This window comes from Lycium barbarum, chromosome 6, assembly GCF_019175385.1.
Source record: "Lycium barbarum isolate Lr01 chromosome 6, ASM1917538v2, whole genome shotgun sequence".
In the NCBI taxonomy this organism is placed as follows: Eukaryota; Viridiplantae; Streptophyta; class Magnoliopsida; order Solanales; family Solanaceae; genus Lycium; species Lycium barbarum.
The window spans coordinates 112,993,015-113,015,692 of record NC_083342.1 but is presented as its reverse complement, the minus strand read 5'-3'; the positions used below and the strand labels follow the sequence as shown (position 1 = coordinate 113,015,692).

Here is a 22,678-nt window from a genome sequence, read left to right as displayed (position 1 = left end):
TTTCTAATTTGAAGATGAAATAATCTGTTGGCTTAATGAACAAACAGTTATTTGAATTAAATTTCAAATATTATTTTAAATATTTAAATTTTATTCATGGTCAGATGGCTTTATATTTTGTAAGAATTTAGAGACGGATTCAAAATCTAAAACTAGTGTGGCACATTGTAATATATATATATATATATATATATATATAAGGGTCGTTTGGTTGGTGAATAAGTTAAGATTACAATACATGGATATATCATCACATAGTATTTAGTGGATATTTCGATTAATTGATTAAAAATGAACATGTTGAGTATAATATAAAACTAGTCTAGTGAAGCCAGTGCTGAGCTCGGGCCAAAGATCAAGGTAATAATGCACTTCATAATGTTTTTAACTGAAAAAATAATAATTTGTGTACATTTCTTAGGCAAAACTCTTTTAAGACGATAGCTTCATAATCATGTATTATTCATTATTTAAGTTCTTTAGCACATAATTAGATAATTTTACAAAAAGAATTGTTATAAGAAAGCAAGTTTTCTAGGGAATAAACAGATATCAAAGAGTCAAAAATAACTTGATGTTTAGTAACATAATTTAAAGTAGGGGTGTTCACGGTTTGGTTAAAAACTGTTCCGACCCGCAAACCAAACCAAACTGATTAAATTAACCGATAGTTATTTGGGTTTGGTTTGGTTTGATTTTAAATTTTATGAAACCGATAATATTTGGTTTGGTTTGATTTTATTAAAAACAAACCGAAGAAAAAATCAAACTGAACCGACTAAATAATATATACACACATAATATACTAATTTTTATACATAATTTTAAATATTTTGCTTGTTCTTTCATTGAAATTTTCTTTATCTTTATTAGGCTAATGAACTTTATACCTTAAGCTCATTCCTTAAAGGAAATTCATGTATCCAAACTCATTTATTCGAAGAAATAACTATGAGATTTACCTAAAAGAAAAGGGGTGTATTTCTTACAAATTTTATTCACTTGATTAAAGCTCATAGGTCTTAAAACATTTTCTCTATAATCTTAGAAAATTATAGCTCCCACAGTAAAAGGGTAATAACAGATTATAAGTTGAAAAATGATGAAAAAGTCTTTCCTAATCATAGGAAAAAAAATGAAAGAGAGAAATAACATTATGTTTCTTGAAAACCGAACCAAACCGATGGTTATGTATTATATTTGGTTTGGTTTGGTTTTAATAACTAAAAAACTCAACTAAGTTGGTTTGGTTTGGTTTGGTTTGGTTTTAACCCAAAACCGACCCATGAACACCCCTAATTTAAAGTATGCAAAATGATTTCAAAATGACTATAAACATAATTGAAAAGGACATTTTAATATTTTATGAATTTGTGAGCATATAATTTAGGGGAAATAACCTAATAATACTAGTTAAAACTCTATATTACAAAACATAGGGATATTTTTCTTTATTTACAAAATATAACAATAAAATTACAAAATATACCAGATCTGAAAAATTAAAAGGGTTGCACTTCCTCATTCTCCTTCACGCACAAATCTGGAAAAATTAAAATGCAACCCTTCCCTTCCCCATTCTCCTTCACCCCATATTTCTTCATCTCAACAGCGACTCTTCTTCCCCACCCATTACCTTACCGCTGACGGTGCAACTCCAACCTAGGCACCCACCATCTTGTGTGAGCAAAGTGTGGTATCTAACGTCTTTCCAACTTTTAAATTCGTGAATATTAGGTCTTCAATTCTATACTTGTTCACATTAGAAGTTGGAAATAAGTTACCTTCGGTATTTTAGTGACAAGAATAGAATAGCAGATCTAAAGAACTAGTTTTCACCAAGTTTGAAGTTTGAAAAAGTTGGAAAGTGATTGCGTGTTGACCAATAAAAAAGCAAATAGAGCGGCACATTGAAAGCCTACTCCTCTCTGGTTGTTGGTCTTGTAATTTCAATATTTTATGTTGTTGTAGTTGATTTTTGGATGTATATTGTATGAAAGTTGTATACAATATTGTTATAGTTGTATTAAATTTTCAAACCTTAATATGAACTTTACACAAATTTTATACAGTTATATATATATTTCATACCATTTTTATACAGTTTTCATACATGAAAATGTGAAAATTCTAAACTTTGAACAAGATGTACATATTTCATATACACAAAATTTTGAGCGAAATTTTCAAGCTTTCAGCGAGATATACATATTTCATACAGTATTCATACACAAAATATTGAACGAAATTTTTAAGCCTTGAGTGAGATATACACATCTCATACAGTTTTCATACACAATTTTTTTAGCGAATTTTTCAAGCCTTGAGCGAAATTTTTGGTATATGTTTTGTAAGAAATCTATTGTTATGTTTTGTAAACTAAAAAATATCGTTATATTTTGTAAATATACTCTATTCTTATGTATATATACATCATTCTCCCTATAATTTATAGTTAGAGGTAGGAATAACATGTTTTAGTATTTATTGATTAATTACTCATAATTTCATGTGACAATGGTTTATGCTAAAACAAATATGGTGATTAAAGTCTAGGTTTAGATGAAATTAAAAAAGAACTGAATTCATTAAAATAAAGTTTAAGAATTAATTTAGTTTTTCATTAACTCATTGATGCTTTATTCTTAAAAGAAAATTTCCTTACCCAACCAATTAAGGATTACATGATTTATGACAAATTAAATTGTTTGTAAGAAAAGAAGGATGCCATTTCAGTATTTAATAATTATGGGATTGCGGAGTTGATCACTTGGTAAGCATCTTTTCCTTTTTTTATCCCACCTAATTAAGCAAATTGAATAAAATTTAAAGGTTTTTTTTCTTTTATTTTCCAAGATTTTAATCTAATAATTGTTAAGAAGTCTTAGAATTTATTTTACGTTGTATAATTGTGTCATATCATTAAATCTAATTTTATATTTTCAGAACTTTGTTTTTTTTGAGAAAATAGTCAAATACCCCTTCAATGTATACTCGGATTAATTATGACGCACCCAACCTTAGCGGGCGACCTATTACCCCCCCCCCCCCCCCTGAGCATTTTAAAAGTGGAATTTATACCCCTTGCAATGTCACAACCAAATATGTGTTGGATTGTGTAGTGCACGCGCCTAACACGTGTACATTTAAAAAAAACATTTATTTTCTTATTCTTTTCTTTATTTTTCTCTTTTCTTTTTCTTTTTCCTCTGTCCATGATTTGTTATCTATTTTTAATTTTTTTTTCCTTTATCTTCCTCAATTAAAACACATTTTCTTCCTCCATTAACACACACACATTCAATTTCATCATCAATCATACATATCTTTTCAAGAAATCAACCAACCTATTTTCTTTCTCCATTAACACACACACATTCAATTTCATCATCAATCATGAATATTTTTTCAAGAAATCAACCAACCCATATTCTTCCTCCATTAACACACACACATTCAACCCATTTTCTTTCTCTATTAACACACACACATTCAACCCATTTTCTTCCTCCTTTAACACACACACACACATTTAATATCATCATCAATCATGCATATCTTTTCAAGAAATCAACTAACCCATTTTCTTCCTCCATTAACACATACACATTCAACCCATTTTCTTCCTCCATTAACATACACACATTCAATTTCATCATCGATCATACATATCATTTCAAGAAATCAATCTATTTGGGTTCAAGCATTTCTCTTCCACGAGGTTGCTTCTTCTCTTTTCTGAAAACCACCAACTTCCGGAGGCGGTGGTGGGGCAGTGGCCACTCGTCGGTGGTGGTGGTGGTACCGCGGGAGGGAGAGAAGGAGACGAAGGAAAGGGGAAGGGTCATTGGTGCAGTAGTGGAAGCAGTGGAGAGAAGGAGATGAAGGAAGAGGGGTCATTGGGGCAGTGGCTAATGCGAGAGAGAGACTAAGATTGTGTTCCCCGTTTCGATTAGATATTATGCTTCAGGTTTCAATGTGATATACTTCTAATGGTTGTTCTAAGGATTTGCACTTGATCTCTTAAAGACTTCCTAATGTTTCTCAACAGTTAGGCCGTATTTCCTCTTTATGATTTTCCCAAATACAAAAGAGTTGATATCAAAGAACGACCAATAATGCCAATTAGACTTGTTCTTATTCCTAAGTTAGTCTATTAAACGAGGGTTAACACCCCGAGTCATTGTTATTCAATCTTACCAATGCTAACTCACTTTCCCAAGAAAAGTTAGAATAATGATTTAGGCTAATGCTTGCAATCATTACCCAACACTAAAACATAAAGATTGAATAAACACCAACAACCATTATGCATATATCAATAGTAGAAACTCATTCACATAATACCCATCATAGGGTCCACAACCTTAGAATTAAACTTAGCTACTCATACTTTTGTTCAACAAGGAAACCTCAAAAGATAACATAATGTACTCACAATAGTAATCCATGTGAACTAAGGATGATATTGATGCCTTAAATGCTCCAACAACTTCACAAAATATTGAATGCTAAGAGTTAATGTTCTAGAGAGAGAGAATAATGGCTGAAAAACCTAAACTTAACTATTTATAGGACCAAAAATCGCGTCAAAATTCTGGACAAAAACACTTTTCGCGGCATCATTACGGACCGTAACACGTGTTACGGTCCGTCCTTTGTCAGCTTGCTATTAGGTCAACCGTTGCGGCTTCTTTCGACGGACCGTAACCTGTGTTACGGTCTGTATCTTCCAGCGGATCATAGCTTCAGTCTTCAGTGGACAATGCATTATGCCCCCACATTACGCCCCGTAACCTGTGTTACAGACCGTTCTTCTGGTCGTAACATTGACAATAATTAGGCATCTTACTGGAATTTCCCTTCAGATTACGGTACACGTTATGACCCGTAACATGAGTTACGGACCGTCCTTTTGAGCTGGCATGTTTCTGGATTTTCCTCTCAGGTTACGGATCGCGTTACGGTCCGTAACTCGAGTTACAGACCGTCATTTAGCTCCAAGTTGTCCGTTTTTCAGCAATTTTCATCATTTTTGTTCCTTAGTCAACCAACCCTACAAATTCATCAAAATAACATAAGAAATGATATAAAAACACTTAAAAACTAGTAAAACATCTAGTAAAAAGACATCAAATGTGCCAAAATTCACGGCACATCAGTGGCTCTTGATGAAACAAGAGAGGGAGGGAGTAAAAGTGAAAAATGAGATAGAAAAAAAAAAGTAAAAATTAATTAAAAATACATATATTTATGAAAAGATATATTAAAAATAAAATTTTAATACTTGTTTTTGGTGCTCACTCTCTCAAAGAGAGTGAAACACACTCACTTTGCCACGTAAGCATCTAGGGGTATAAATTCCACTTTTAAAATGCTGGGGGGGGGGGGGGGGGGGGGATAATAAGTCGCCCGCAAAGGTTGAGTGCGTCATAATTAATCTGAGTATACGTTGAGGGGGCATTGACTATTTTCTACGTTGAGGGGGCATTCGACTATTTTCTCTCTCTCTTTTTTTTTTTTTTTTTTTTTTTTTACTAAAAATAAGATCAAGAAAATTTAATAGTGATTAAGAATTACTCTAGAAAATTTAATCGACTGAGTACTCTTCCAGTACCAAAAGAGTTCTTCAAAGTTATTATCAACACCATTTTAAATTATTTTTATGCATAGTTATTTTTATCTGATGACATCATCACTATTCACAACTTTTTAAGCATTTTTAAAGGGCTCAAAATTGATTATATTTACCAAATTGATTATGTCAACCTAAATAAAAATGAAATAAAGTTGGGGCAAAAATAATACATAGAAAAAAGATATACTATCAAAAAGGGTTTGAAAATATCTAAATTTATTGGAAACATACGTGGGTACATGAAGTAATAAATAGTAAATTCAAGGGCAATTTGAAAGAGCAAACAAGTTTGATTGGGCCAACCAAATAGTTACAATGTAATTAAATACTACAAAACTCATTACATTGTACGTTATATATAGTAGTAATGTATATTTGATTTTACGCTAGATAAATTAGCCTGTGAGATTACACTGGGATGATGTTGTTCCTTAGATAAATTAGGATATACTTTTAATTTCAAATTTAAAACTTCTACTCTAAATAAATTGGAATAAAAAACATATGTTTGGTATTTCTTTTTTTGCTTCAAAGTTTTAATTTATGTTTTTTTTTTTAATTTCTAATCTTAACATTTCGATGCATTTCACCTCACACGTAAAGTAGGCTTTAAGTGACACGACAATATAATTAAAAATCTAATCACATCAATTAATTGCTATTTTCTTAATAGTTGAACCTAACGGGTGAACTTTATTATTTAAGAGGGAAAGGGTTAAAATTTCCATTTTGCTTTGTAGAAAGTTTTATCTTTGTCCTATGTTAGAAGATTGGCTCATTCAGATCCTCGCTGTTATAATTTTAGTTCGAAAGTGTCTTTAGTCACTAATGGAACAATATTATGTAGGAAAATTTTCTTTGTGATTCGCAAAAGGTCTAATTTTATACTTGTAATTTGTGAAAAGTCTAACCTCCAACAAAATTAATTACACAAAGAATTCACTCAGTTTTGTCACCACACATTTCTTCACTAGCCATTTCACGATCAACTACGGTTCCCAATTGCATCGTTCGTCAACCAATTTACATCACATCCCAATACTCCATTTCTACCACCTCCCATCAGCTACTATGAACCATATAAAACCATTGTTGTCAAAATCTACCACACTCCATCAATCTCTCCACCCAAAAAGTACCCTACAAATTGATATGAGATTCATTTCTCCACCCATCGTCCCTTCGCCACCACCCATCCATGCACATTAGTTTCTTCACGGAAATATCATCGACTTTCATTTTTAAAATTACCCAAAAACTTCAACACTCCAAATTTTACACACAAAATGGAGTTAATGACGAATCATAAAATTATAGAAGATATCTTTCTCTCTTTTCTTAAGTCTTGATGCATTTTGATTGTGTTGTAAACGATTTTTTTTAGTTGTTTTTGTCACACCCTAATCTTACTAGGGTGTGATGGGCACCCGACCCCATATTCGGAGCCGAGCGAACCCCTTTAGCCCTCATTATGTTCATACCCTCACTGGACTTTTAAGTTACGAAGTGAAATGCATAGTGCAAACTAGTCAAAAACCCTCTTTTTTTTTTCCAAGTAAGGGACTTCTCCCTTATCGTTAATTCAAGAAAACCTTTAGTCACAAATAAAATCTTTACAAAGGAAACAAAGCATAAAGACACATCGACCCATATGGTCGCTTTACATAACTGTCGACTCCTCGACGCCCTATCCACAGGACACTGTCTGCAAAGTCTCTAATATAGATGAAATACCATATCGTAAGTACTCTGACTCGGCAACACTCCGGAAGGAAATGGAGCTCACCAATTCAGCTGGAACATCTTCTAGCAATATCCTCTACTCATCTGTATGCACCTGCGCGACATGAAACGCAGCCCCCGAAGAAGAGGGGTCAGTACGGAATATGTACTGAATATGTAAAGCATTACTGAATCATAAACAAGGAAAGTGCAGCAGTAAACAAGTTTAGAAGTCAAACTGTAAGTAACCTGAAACAGCATTCTGAACCAAGTCCTGTGGCCTTTACCCAAATTCCAGCATGCACAATATAAATACAGCATACGCAAATTCTAGAATACACAATATAAATTTAGTATCACAATAGTCCCTTCGGACGGCCGCTTCCGACATAATAATGATGATGGCCCCTTCGGGCATGCCGCCTCCGGCATAATAACAATGATGATGGCCCCTTCGGGCATGCCGCTTCCGGCATAATAATAATGATGATGGCCCCTTCGGGCATGCCGGTTTCGACATAATAATAATGATGGCCCCTTCAGGCATGCCGGTTCCGACATAATAATAATGATGGCTCCTTCGGGCATGCCGGTTTCGACATAATAATAATGATGGCCCCTTCGGGCATGCCGGTTCTGACATAATAATAATGATGGCCCCTTCGGGCATGCCGCTTCCGACATAATAATAATGATGCTATGGAATGTAAACATAAGTCGTAAGTGGAATGGAATAGTAAAGTCTCGCACCCCCGTCGGAGTGGTTTTGAAAATTCAAATAGTAAAATCTCGCACCCCGTTCGGAGTGGTTTTTTGGAAATCTAAATAATAAAATCTCGCACCCCATTCGGAGTGGTTTTGAAAATCAACTTTATGTTTCGTTTAATACAAAACTAGTTTTCTCGAAATCATTAGTAAACCGTAAACACGTTTCAAATCAATCCGAGTTAGCATAAGAAAGTTATTGACATTATTCTAAAACCTCCATGAACGTTTCCAAAACAATCCGAGTTAGCATATGAAAGTTAAGAACGTTATTCATTATAGAAACCTCTACGAACATTTCCAAAACAATCCGAGACCACCTACGAAAGTTAGGGACATTACTACTTACAGAACTCTTTTAAAAGAAAACAAGAATTCTTTATGCTTTGCTTATTATTCAATCGTACAATAAGCTCGACTATACTAAGTATACTCATAACAAAAAGTGAATAAGAATCATTAGCAAGCTCGGAATCAAGAATAGAGTTACCCCAGGATACGTATCATAACTTACTTAGCTCTAGGACATGCCAAAAGAAAGAAATGGTAAGCCTTACATGCCTGCTCCACGTCCTATTAGCTACGCTTAATTGTCCAAGCTCGCTATCGCTAGTCTACATTCAAGAAGATTTACACAATTATTAGATTTGTTGTCATATACTTGTCTTAGTCCTTCAAATGAATTCATTTACAATCTGCCGAAATTTCGACAGCATTTCCCCTGTAAATACAACCATCCCCGAGAGTCCAACTCGGCCAAATTATCAATCAACAATCCGAGAATTCAACTCGGCCAAATTATCAACAACAATACCAACAATCATACTAACAACTTCAACAATCAATCCAAAATATATTCTAACATTAACAACCCTTGTTACACAATTCAACGACATTTCATTTAATCACATACAGTCAAGCTAACACCAATGATCTCACGTTCAAGTGTTAATCCGAAATCATTCTAACATGATTCAAGAACACTTTAAACAATTTACACAATATTCAAAACAACCCAACTAATATGCCATTCCACCCGAAACCTCCAAAGTGCAACAATAACAATAACAACACATTTCCTTCCTTCAAATTCATGAACTATACCAATAATTCACACACTAACCACATTATTTTCCACAAATACAAGAGACTACATTCGATCCACATTGGCTTCCAAAATAGCCCACAACAATTTCAACTTCAATTTGAATCATTAAACTCTCATGTTCATCATAGAATCCATGACGACAACAACCAAAATACTAGATAGAATTAATTCATTCTTGCCATACAAAGTAGCCTATTTTCGGCCACCACCCCAACACACAATTTTCATGGTTTTCATCCATTTCCACACACTACAACATGTACAAAACATTCATAACATATGAAACAGAAGATTAGATCTTACTGTGAGGACCCCACACCCCTTGCGATGTGATGACCCCCTGTGCCAGCCCCTTGCGACTGGACACACATGCATGCTTGTCATGACATGACATACTTGGGTATTGTATGAGCAAGAGACACAGACAATTCGAGAATACACGCTGCAGCGCCTCGAACCCGTGACCTCTCCCCTTTTGTCCTCCCTAAGGAGACGTCTCTCACCAATTGAGCTGCAACTCAACTGGTAAGAGGCGCTCCTTCGGGGGACAAAGGGCCTGAGGTCACGGGTTCGAAGCTCTGCAGGGCGCAGCGAACTGGTGTGATTTCACTGCCACAATAATGCAGTGTACATGAGCAAGTCATGGAGGGCAACCCGCAGCATGCATGGGTTACACCTGCAGATCCTCAAACACAAGTCGCCTTTTTTGTGAGGACCCCACACCCCTTGCGATGTGATGACCCCCAGTGCCAGCCCCTTGTCAACTGGACACCCATGCATGATTGACATAACATGACATACTCAGGTATTGTAGCAGTGAAATCACACATAGTTCGCTACGCCCTGCAGAGCTTCGAACCCGTGACCTCAGGCCTTTTGTTCTCCCAAAGGAGACGACTCTCACCAATTGAGCTGCAGTTGGTGAGAGTCGTCTCCTTTGGGAGAACAAAAGGCCTGAGGTCACGGGTTCGAAGCTCTGCAGGGCGTAGCGAACTATGTGTGATTTCACTGCTACAATACCTGAGTATGTCATGTTATGTCAATCATGCATGGGTGTCCAGTTGACAAGGGGCTGGCACTGGGGGTCATCACATCGCAAGGGGTGTGGGGTCCTCACACTTACCTTTCTCACTTCACTTCTTAACTTGGCTAGGGTTTGTAAATCACCCAAATGAATGCTTGGCTTGTTCCAATAACTACTCCACGTTAAAGAGAACGTTCCAATTGGTTGAAATACAAGAAGAAAATATTTTTTTTGATCAATTTTTTCTAGGTTCTTGGTCGGCCAAGTATGGCCGAATATGGCCTCTTTTTTTTTCTTGAAGGTTCTCCAAGTTTTCTTGATTTAAAAGATGAATATCTCTTATTTTTGTCATCAATTGTCTCTATATATATAGCTTCTACCAATACAAGGTGGACACATGTCCCCTTCTCCCTCTTTCTTGAAGTTTCTTAAAATAAAGCAAGGATGAATAATATCTTGCTATGTAAGCTTTGGTCCATATACATAATTAGCCCCATCAATTAAAAATGTGGACACATGCCACACAGCCACTTGTGGCTTCATGACCATAATTTTTTGACTTTTTCCCCCTTTTTACCCCTAGCCTTTCTCAATATTTTCATACCACTAATGACCAACTTGTGTATTAAAATAAAATTGGGAGGAAAATAGTAGGCTCGCCCTTAATTTATCGCGGCTACCTTGAAATATCCGAATGTACAAAATACGGGATATAATAGTTTTGGATTGATGTGAAACTGCATTTCCACGGTAGTATCGCCATGTGGCAAGTTTTTGTTCTAATCTAACAAAAATAGAGGCAAATTATTATAGAATAAGGAAAAGATCCAAATTTATCTAGGTGGTTAAAAATTTGGTTCAAATATGGTCTCGCCGTTAGTGACTAAGGGCAATTTTGAGCCAAAATCATAAAGACGAAGACCCAGATGAACCAAAATTCTAACAAATGGCAAAGTACAAAGGCAAATATGAGTTTTGCTCCATTTTTAAGTACGAATCACATGACCCGACCAAATCAATCGACCCATGAGTCAAGTGTTAAATGTTTTTGGTGTGAATGAGAAATGAAAGTTTTATTTTCTTTGCCTTTTCTGAAAGACAATTTTTTTTACCGAAAAGGCACATGCCTTTTTAGAAAAGACACTTATTTCTTAACACACACCTGTTGTTAGCTATAAATATCTGGTCATCCCTTCAGATTTTCCTAGCGAAAAATCTGATTATCTTCTTCATTCTTTCTGCGCTTCAATTATATGATGTGTGATTTGCTGCTGCCTATTGCGTTCGCCGTTCACCGCGGTTTGAGGTACCGCTACTCTGATGAGTTAATTCGTTCTATCCTAGGAGGATATATTCGGATACTTGACGGGAATAATTTCCTTAAAGAAACAGTGTGAATTCAGTGGGCTCGAATCATTCCTTTTTACATTTAGTTTCAGATTCTGTTTAAGTTATTATCGAATACAAATTAATAACGTCGAGTCCAAGCTTTAATCGAGCCTCTACTGAATCAGACTTTATCTATAACCGAGTCAAGACATGTAAGCTAAGCGAGCCTCCACACGCTTTAGCTTAGTGCACAAGTAAGATGCGAGCATATCGACTTTATTTATTATTATTTTTCAATGTAAAAGATGAGTATTCACATGATTTCATATTTACTAGGCATTTGGCCATAGATACCAAAAATAAATTCACTTTTTTTAAAATTTTTGAAGTTGGAGTTGGAGTTGGAGTTGTGTTTGGTCATAGTTTTTGAAATTATAGTTTTTGGTGAAATGCAGTTGTAAAAAAGTGATTTTTTTTGTTTGAGTTTTTGATATTCTGAAGTTGTATTCGGAATATTTATGGCCAAACGCCCAAAAGTGAAAAAAAAAATTCTGAAAAAAAGTGAATAATTTTTATTGCCAAACGGCACTCCAGATTTTTTTTTTACAAATTTTCAAAAAATTGTTATGGGAAGATACAAAATTTTATTAGTCGAAGGTCGCTAAATATGTTTGTCTAGGCATAAGGGCCAAAATTGGTATTTGGTAGTAATAATTAAGGCCCGCTATTTTCAACATATATCCACGACTACCCTCATAAAACCCTAATCCTCAAAACCCCTTAAAAATCACACTTCCCCTAGCGGCGCCACCCCTTCGCCGTCGTATATCCCTTCCTCCTGAAACCCTAAGCTCCATTTTCGTTTTTGCTTCCAAATTCAGTCAAAATGTCGATGTCAAAGAGTTCAAAAATGCTTCAATACATCAATTACCGCATGCGTGTTACAATCCAAGACGGCCGTCAACTCATCGGAAAATTCATGGCATTCGACCGACACATGAATCTCGTACTCGGTGACTGTGAAGAGTTCCGTAAACTCCCACCAACAAAGGGTTCCAAAGAAGAACGTGAAGATCGTCGTACACTTGGTCTCGTACTTCTCCGCGGTGAAGAAGTTATTTCCATGACTGTTGAAGGCCCACCTCCACCTGATGAATCTCGGGTCAAATCTGCTTCTGCCGGGTCTGCTCTTTCCGGACCCGGAATCGGTCGCGCTGCTGGTCGTGGTGTTCCTACCGGGCCTCTGGTACACGCCCAGCCGGGCCTTGCTGGGCCCGTTAGGGGAGTTGGTGGGCCCGCTCCGGGTATGATGCAGCCTCAGTTATCTCGGCCTCCAATGCCGCAAGTGTCTGCTCCGCCAATTAATTACCCGCCTCCGGTTATGAGGCCGCCGGGTGGTGGGCCGCCAATGCAGATGATGCAGAGGCCGGGGGGCCCACCACCGCCTATGGCGCCACCACCACAGTATCGTCCTGGTGGGCCACCACAGTTTCCGCCGCAGTTTGGTGGACAGAGGCCTATGGGTGTTCCACCGCCACCAATGATGAGGGGACCACCACCACCTGGAATGCACGGTGGACAGCCGCCTAGACCGGGTATGCCACCACCGCCACCTGGTGGTCAGGTTCCTGTTTATGGACCGCCGCGTCCTGGTATGCCGCCTCCACCTAATGCTCCTCCACAGCAGAATCAGCAGCAGTAGAACTGGTGCGTACTGCTTCGTTTTATGTTACGTTTTTTTTTTTTTTTTTTAAACTAGGTTTCAAGACTGATATGTTAATTTGAGTTATTTTTATATTGGTGGTACTGTACTTATCAAAAAAATAAATAATATTGGTGGTAGTGTAATGAAATGTGAAAATTTAGTTGATATAGAACTAGATTTAGTTTTTAAGTAGAAAAGCTTAATGAATCGGAATTCGTGGAAATTACAAAGACTTTATATATAATATTATTAATAGTGGATTAATGGAATAATGTCAACCTTACAGAAGGTAATGTCATGTAAAATAGTAGTGGATGGAGTATAATTTTATTTTATGAATTAATGCTTTCAAGTAGAGGTAGTATAATATGACAGTGGACATGTTCTAGCTGTCATCTACTTCAATCTGACTTCAAATGTAGTTCTATGAATCTAGTTTATATTCTGTGTGCTGATCCTTGGAATAGGAATTTACAAGCTCCTGCGAAAATATTGTCCGTTAGGTGATTGAAAGATGACTCAAATGAAGATATAGCACTTTGTTGTTGTCTAACATCAAACTTTGATTTTAGTTCTGTAATGCTTATCTTAGTTCAAATTCTAGTAATTCATGGAGAAGAATTATATGTCTAGAGTAGTTTATTTCTGTTTAACTTCAGGAAATGCAATCGTCTTCAGGCTAATCATAGCTTAATCATAGCTAATCATAGCTCTTTAAGTATTCATTGCTACTTTTGTATTGATAGCGCACAGTTAGCTCAAGCATCAGATGTTATTTGATCAGAGGCTCTAATAAGTTTTCATTGCCAATATTAAATTTATCGTCCTTCTCATTTTATAGATTGGTCTAGAAAAGGATAATCTACATAATTGGTTCCATGATTCTTTCAAAGGTTATAGGTTGAACTTCTTTGTTATCAAATTGAGAAGTACAGAAACTTTTATGAATTCTTATATAAAGTTATTTGAGGACAATTTCTTTTTGGATGTATGATTTTAGGACATATGCTGGACTATTATTCAACTGTTAATTATTGATTTCTTTTAGAAATATGTCTTATCATTTGCTTGTTGCAGTTAGGTTTGTATAGTTTGTCTTCTTGTTTTCAATTGTGTGGTGGTCTGCAATAAGATTGGTTCTATGCCATCTGCACTTGTTAGGTTCACCTTTTTGGATACCCTGAGGTTCTTGTTTGAAGTTATTTTTTTACAGAACACACCCCTCTCAGTCAATGCCATAGTTGACCTTTGGTATTAAATAATCCGTGTTGGCATTTGTTTGTGTAATCCTTTGATATTAAATAATCTAGGTTGCCATTTGTTTATGTAACTTTGTGCAAAAGTGAAGTTATAATTCTGGAAAAAGGGATGTGTGTTTCAATTTTTTTTTTTTGTTTTTTTTTGTTTTGTAAGGTTGAAATTTTATTTTGAAGTTGAAGAACTGTCAAGGAGTTGTGTTCACCCATAACCTCTTCTTCCATTCGCAAAAAAAATCTCAGGAATAATAAAAACTACTACTACTACCACCCCCACCAAATACATCAACTTCCATGAACTAATCCACCAATCAAATTCTTCAAAAAAACTTCTTACCAAATGTTATCTGATGGGCTTCTTAGTCCTGGTTGCATCTGGCTGTGACTTGTATAATTTTGTGAGAAGCTGAAATGTTGAACTATTGTGCGTTCTGTCCTCTTCATCTTTTCGGTTGCTCACTGGGTCCTATTGCACTGAAAGTAAAGTGTGATGCTACTGCCTAGAGATGTACATCTGCCTATGACTATCATAAGGAAAAGAATTTGTACTACTTGACATGGAAAGGGTTAGCCACCAAATATGTAATGAATTTACTAACCTACCATGATAACTAATGTGTGGGAATCCATTTTTTGCGTTACTAGAAAAAACAATTTTCTAAGGATCCTCCAGTCATTTAATCAAGAATTCTTCAGAAGAAGTGTTCTCTCCTTCCCTCTTAATCCTTAGCTGTGTTCCTGGCCCAAATTGAATCATAACTAATTTGTATTGTTTTCTCTCTGAGCAGTGTAGGGCTTACTGTAAAGGTCAACTGGTCATATCTTCTCCTGCATGCTTGAATGGTGCTGCTACAAGATTCTCTGGGCTAAGGCGATTTCAATTATGTTAGAGCTGTGTGCACCCAATGTTCGTCGGTTTTTGCTAGAGTTCTGTAACTTTGCAAGATAGGAGATTTCAAACTGATGTACTTAACAATATCTGTCTCTTTCTCTCCATTTCTTTTAATTATTATAACTGCGACTATTTGATGACTGAATGAGGACTTCAGTTGTGATAGACGGTGTTGACATATGCAGCTTGTGTCTTTTATTTCTTCTTTCTCTAGATGGCAAAAATAATTGTTTGAGGATAAGTTCCGAGTTATTTCTTGATTTCACTTGAAATTTTATACCCAATATGAGTCCGGGATTAGAAATAGAGTTAGCATAAGAAAGGGAAGCATGCATTGACGAACTATGCGACATAGCCCTAGCTGATTGATGTTATTTATTGGTGACGGAATAGGTGCATGGTGTTCCAATGCAAGGGAAAATAATTTAATGTAAGGTGTAGCACTGGAAAGAATTCTATAGGTTAAGAAGTCTCTAGTGAATAGGAATTTGTAGTTTTTATATCTGGTGGATGAGTAGATGAGTTCTATTTTGCAGAAAAGGACATGCATTTTGTGGCTCGGGGTTGGGGAGAAATCAGGGATCCGTGCTTGCCATAGCTTAACTTCACCCACCCTAGGTCACTGAAATTGAGAAATACGGGAAGATCTCCTGTTATTTGGATTTATGTGGCATTCGCTATTGTGATTTTGACTGGACAAAGAAAACAAAAAAAAACTTGGAAGGACTTGCTACAATTGTTTGCTGAGAGAGTTGGAAACTTGGAACAGAAAAGACCTTATGCCACCGGTTAACCCTATCCTACTATTATTGCTCCCAGACACAATGATAGAATTTGTTGTCATAGCCCCTTGTGGTTCTGATGTGCCACAAAAGGTAAAAGCTCTTATTTTTCTAAGCAATCGACTTGTGTTGCGAATCTTATGTTTGGAAACAAAATAATTTTGGTTATGTTGAGCTGGCCGTACAGTAAATCTCAACGATGTACAGGTTGCATTGATATCACAAGTTTAATTTGAATTTTGCGAGACAACAAGAGATTTTAACAGGATTTGCTTGAACTTATTAGTGCGTAGCTGACTTTCAGACGGCTAAAAATAACTGGACCCATTCATTACTTAAAAGTCATTTCTTGGTTTCACTTGTGAGTTGTGTACTATAAAATTCTGTCAACAGGGGAGCGTCTCTGTGATGGAATAACGGTTTACTGTGGAATGGCTTTGGTAGCGGAAATCTAAATCGCTCAAATCTGCTTATCTTATATGTATATGAAAAGGAAAACAAAATTTTCAGAAGGGCAATTATAATTTTATCCAAGGGCACACTATCTCCAAGCATTTCAAATAATATCAAGCTGAGCAACCACCACAGCTGTCAACATGAAACTAGTGTTTAGAAAAGGAAAAGCCCTGGTTCAACATTTCAGAAGTGAAGCAAAGTGCCGTTCAGAAATCTTTGCAAGTTCACTGAATCAGATTCAGGATTGCCCCAATCAAACTTTTTGGGCTTCAACCACTATTGACAAATTTCTGTTGTCTTGACTACCCCATTTATCAGTAACATATCTAATAATTCACCCGATACAAATGAATTGCAAAACTTAAAACATAAAAAGTTTCGAACCATTCTCATTCTAAAACAACAAATTACAAAAAGCTCAGTGTTCGGTGCTTCAACATCCAAATAAGCTTAAAGATGATAAAGCCAAAATTTTCGGTTTAAAAAGAAGATACTAGAATAAATCTTGGCTAAGCAGTTTCCGGATCTAATATTTCATGAAGATGTTAAGACTCATTTCTTCTTTTCACCACCTCCAGCAGCCCTGGATCACAAAAGACAAAGATAAGAACCTAGTCTGATGCACAATGGGCATGAAAAGCAGGGGAAACAAGGAAAAAGTTTGATAGTCCTAAAGTATAATATTCGAGTTGAAAATGCTGTCAGTTACCTCGATTTACGGAGAACATTGGACATCTCTTCACGCTTCTTCTTTGCTCTCTTGTGAGTGCCCAGCTTCCTCTTGGCTACCTTCAGAGCACGTTTGTCCTTCCCAACTTTAAGAAGCTCAGTAATTCTCTTCTCATAAGGTGCAAAACCAGCTACTTCCCTGATAAGGCTTCTAACAAAATGAACCCTCTTACTGGTTTTCTGAACAAGGAAAAGAGAAACAAATCTATTAGAAGTCCTCTTAATGGATTTAGATATTGGTAATAGCTCCCATTTTCTTTTTCATGAGTTATCAGTTAAATATCCAGAATGTGTAACATCCATACCATTAAAAGATAAAGAGATCAAGTATGGAAAACAACAATAATGACTTACCCCTTTCCTATCAGAAGGGCGAGGAGCCAACTCTTTCTTAGTAACAACATGTCCTTTGTTAAGACCCACAGAAAGGCCTGTATTTGGCTGCTTTGGAGCCATCCCTACAGATACCGAAAGCACGTAAAAACGAGGCTACTGACTATAAGTGGCAATTGTTCATCAAGATAGGCATATCGTCACGTCTGGTTCTGGTCATACAAAATACTTTTACATATACAAGCATCAATTACTCATACCTAGCTGGTAAGTAGAACATATGGAGAAGATGTATTAGTCTAAATCAAAAGAACCTGTAACAGAGTAGCAGGTAGTGTTCTGACAAAAGGTACATGATCTACTCTTTATCAAAACAGGCAAAAGAACAGATAAAGAAATGGGAAGAGGAAGAAAAATTAATGGCTAAATACATAGGCAGCCCCCTAAACTTGTCCCATTTTTTCATTTACACACTTGAACTAAACCTTGTTCCTCTTGAACACTTTATCTTATTAGAAATAGTGCCTATTAAACCCTTCAAAGTAGCCAACCCCAAAATCTGAAAGCGTGAAGTATAAGGCGCAGATGACATGGAAAAAGACCTATTAAAAAAAGACATGTCAGCAAAAAATAAAAATAAAAATAAAAAGAAAAAAGAGAAAGAAAAACGTGGGTCTTCTCCTCCAGGAGATGCAAACCCACAGTGATCGTACCAATTTTGGGGTTATTTCAGAAGACCCAACTAACAAATTGCAAGAGGACAGATCAACCTTGAAGAAGAATTAATTATGAGATCCCAATTATCAAAATAAGTTTTTGTTTCCAATTCTCCAATTAAGTTGTTGATCTTCTTATAAAGTTGATTTTTTAGTGTTAACTTTAGTTAGTTCTGTTCCAGTTTCAATTTGGTTGGAATGCGAAAATATATTGAAATTGGACCCATGTGGCTTCCCCAGTTCAAACTTATTTGTGAATTAAATTTCACTACTTTTCTTTTTTTATTTTTTTTCTATGTTTCTGAATCTGATATATGCTGAATAAAAATGGTGATGGTGGAGTTGGTTGATGGGCTCCATGCTTGACGGGCGATAACCTTTTTGATGGTTTAAAAATGGTGGAGATGGGCAAGGGGATGGCAATGGAGAGTTGATAGCAAGCTCAAGAGAGAGTGAGGAGATAGGACGAAGGAGAAAAAGAACGAAAAAAAATTAAGGGAAAAAATTCTACTGCACTTCACGCTCTCAAAGGAGGTGACCTACACTCATGGTGACATGTCAGCAGGTTGTGTCTAATTGACACATTTTTAATCAAGTTAAAGTGTTCATTAGGAATAAGGCTTAGTTTAGGTGTCTAAATGGAAAAAAATAACAAGTTTAAGGGGCTGTATATGTATTTAGCCAAAATTAATCCAATTCACAAGTTTGGTTTTACCAATAATCCTACACTTGAAAACCAGTTAGGGAAAAACATTTTTTTTTATGAAGTCTGCTTTTTTAAATTGGATAACGAGCCTGCCCCTCTACCCTTCTCCACTTAATTACCAGACTATTGTCTAGCGCAGGGTTCGAACGCGTGACACGCACCTATGCACACTTCATGCATTGGGCTCTTACCACTAGACCAAAGCCCTGGGGGAGGAAAACATTTAAGAGTCAACAATGATAGTTTTTCTTCTCAAAAAAAAAAAAATCTAAACCAAAAGATTCACCGGCACATAAATCAGATACCATGTCAAAAACCAAGTTCATCTCACTGGTTATGTTGTTTTCAAAAACCAAGTTCATGTATAACTTTATTTCTTCCTGTTATGCTGTTTAAGCAAATATAACCAAGTAATTTCATCACAACTTAATCACCAAAATATAGATTTAACTACCCTTTTGAGTCAAAAAGACTTTAAAAGGAAAATCACATCTCTCTATCTATTCATTTTTTATACAGAAAAATAAATAAATCTCTACTCATCAAAACAATGCATAACTTAACAAACCATACAGTAACTAACTTCAACCCCAATAAAATCACCAAAACAGATACTATTAGACTACCCTTTATGTCAAATAGTAGCTTAATACAACAAAAATTGCATCTTTTATCATTAAGATTACTGATTAAGCAGAGATTAATCACACACTAACCTAATCAGCTCCAATAGAACTTTGATACCTGCACAAGTGCCAAAAAAAAAAAAAAATTGTGAGAAAATAAATTACAGAGAAATTAGATTTTCAGTTTGATTTAGTTACGGTTTTGACCTTTGAAGGAAATAATTGACGGAAGCGCTGAGAAGAGAGCTAGGGTTTTTTCTGATTGCAATACAGTATTTATAGTCTGCATTTTGACAGGCAGAAGGGTAGTTTTGGTAATGAGATATAAGTATGATAATGTTTTGATGATAATAGCCCTCGTAGTTTCTAATTGTAGAGTTTAGCACCTTCAAAACCTGTAAATGTAGCAATACACGCTTACTTAAAAAAAGATGGGAGTGTGATATTATATTATTATTATTATTATTATTATTACTCTTTTTTATTTCATTTTATTTATAGGACAATATTAATACTACTGAGAGGTTTAACTAAATATTTTCTATATATTTCTTACGTATATCATATTACCTTTTTGCTCATAAAAATAGATATAACTTATAATTTTACTTCAAGTAAATTAAAGCGGGCGTTCAAACTTCACAATAAAATTTGAATATTATAAGCCTGCTAGTTAAAACTAATTCTGTTTCTCTTTTGATATAATGTTTTGCACTTGAATAATTGTCTTTGGCATATTGATAAAGTTATGCAAATTTTGTGGGGTGGTATAATTATGTTAGTAAAAAGTAGAATTTATTTGGTGAATAGAAGCACACAATTTGTCCTTAATTTTTGAAGGAGTGCAATGATAGTATTATAAGAATATATTTTTTTACAAAAGTAACAATAATCAAAAAGAGATATATAATGTCTATCACGTCCTTTTTAGTGGTGCATAATCCGAAAGACACAAACTTTACAACACAAAAGAAACTCGTGTGGAGTGAATTGCTTTGATTAGCAAATAACAAATTGGTCTTAATTTGTAATTATTAATCTTGGAGAACACCTAATACAGTCAAACCTCTCTATAGTGACAGCGTTTGTCCGAAAATTTCATGGCTGCTATAGTGAAGTGTTGTTATGCATGTAAATTGACATTCGATAATTAGATCTCATTTAGCTATTATAAACAAAAATACGCAAACAATTAACTTTGTGTACTTTTTATGTTATAAATGAAAACAATATACTTGTAAATTTTAAAATCTCAATTGATTTTCATATCTCATAAATTAAAAATTGAAAAGACTAATAAATTACTACTAAATCCATAACTAGTTTTACCACACAAATAAAGAATTAAAATCTATGGAACATATGCATTTTAAATTAATTGAGAATTTAAATATTTCAAGTTTGACAGAACTTTACAATTGTAGGTTGTTTCGTAAATTCTAGTCTCTTAGTGATAATATAACACTTGAACTAACGAAGAATTTTGTCCAAACTTTCAGCAAAGGTAAATTCAATAGCTTTTCCTTGAAGGCTGTCTAAGTGCTTAACAGTTGACTCTTCTATCTCCAGGTAGCAGTAGGTTGAGACTCTTCATCGACACTTTTGTTGTCACATAATATGTTTCTTACAAAATATTATTACACGCTATTTGAGTATGGCTGTTATAGAGAGGTAATTTTACAAAGAGTGTACCGCTATAATGGATGACATTGCTGTTATAGGCAGAATGTTGTAATAGACAAGTAAAATATAACATGAAAAATCAGTTTCGGAGAAAATCAGGCCGTTATAGTGAAATGTTGTTATAACGAATGACAATTATAGAGAGATTTGATTGTATAACATTTTCACACAATATCAATCTCAATATGCATAGTGTGAGCATATTGGACAGGATTGTGGACGATATAAACGCTGCTAATATGGTCACAAAATAGTTATGGAAGATGAAGAGATATCTGGGTGAAGATATGACATTTGGCAGAAGAGAATGTAATCGAGTGATTGTTGTAGCCATATGGACAACGACCTATATTTAGTTTAGTCCTTGATTGAGGAACAACATTAAGTTTTTAGAGAACCATGAAATAAATTAGGGCTAACAAAGATACTGTATGACGAATTAGAATAGTGAGTGTTAGGACAATTATTTAATTTGTATTATAACATTGTATTGTTAATAGAAACCACCTGAAATAAATAAAACATGATATAAAACACTATGCCAGTAATGCAAAATATTTTGTGATTATAAAATAGCCAACTTTTAGACTATAATATAGTGAGCTGTATTTTATAGTCCTTATTGTTGATTGTAACCTCGAGTCTCAAGAGAACCATCATTTATAACTTCTGTCATTGCTAAAGTACATGCCATCTCTAATCCTACTAAAAGTTAAAAGAAAGAAGAAAGAAACTTAATTTTTTAGCTAATATTAATATAATAATATATAGATTGGCAACTGTTTTATGGTTTCTTAAGAAAACTAGCGGGAAGCACGGGCCAATATTTTTATTCATGAAGTTAATTTTTTAAGCTCTGATCATTAAATGATTTTGAAATTTATGATTTAAAATAATATATAAATTTACATGGGAGTAAATCATTTTATTAGGAGTAAAATGAATAGTCGATAAATATTAGTATTAATATTGGAAAAAAAATATTAAGAACAACAACAATATTTATAATCAATGGAGATTTAGCAACATAATATTTTTTGTCCTTTATTTCACTAAATTGGAAAGCAAATTAAATATAATATATTTAAATCTTTTTCACTCAAAAATCAGTAAAAAAACGTAAAAAACCACTGTTAATTCATTTGAATTATTGTATCCTTTATTCTACAGCAATTAAATGCTGTCAAAAATAATCTGGAAAGCTTAAT

The 22,678-nt window shown here is 34.9% G+C and overlaps 2 protein-coding genes across 3 annotated transcripts; one reads left to right on the top strand and one right to left on the bottom strand.

The window, feature by feature from the left end:
• The first annotated feature begins 12,308 nt into the window (after positions 1–12,308).
• On the top strand, positions 12,309–15,619 carry LOC132645585 (uncharacterized). The gene is made up of 2 exons (XM_060362648.1): positions 12,309–13,293; positions 15,336–15,619. Exon 1 carries the CDS (start codon positions 12,473–12,475, stop codon positions 13,286–13,288), a length of 816 nt encoding a protein of 271 aa, XP_060218631.1. The 5' UTR covers positions 12,309–12,472; the 3' UTR covers positions 13,289–13,293; positions 15,336–15,619.
• A 1,419-nt stretch (positions 15,620–17,038) lies between these two features.
• On the bottom strand, positions 17,039–20,091 carry LOC132645584 (large ribosomal subunit protein eL36y-like). 2 transcript variants are annotated; one of them, XM_060362647.1, is made up of 5 exons: positions 19,996–20,043; positions 19,878–19,907; positions 17,761–17,864; positions 17,387–17,586; positions 17,039–17,260 (listed from the first exon to the last, which is right to left on the bottom strand). In XM_060362647.1, the coding sequence occupies exons 3-5, from the start codon at positions 17,860–17,862 to the stop codon at positions 17,230–17,232; spliced, it is 333 nt and encodes a 110-aa protein (XP_060218630.1). In that variant the 5' UTR covers positions 17,863–17,864; positions 19,878–19,907; positions 19,996–20,043; the 3' UTR covers positions 17,039–17,229. The 2 variants fall into 2 exon arrangements, with proteins under 2 accessions (XP_060218630.1, XP_060218629.1); XM_060362646.1 differs by lacking the exon at positions 19,878–19,907 and having other exon boundaries at positions 19,995–20,091.
• Between the last annotated feature and the right edge of the window lie 2,587 nt (positions 20,092–22,678).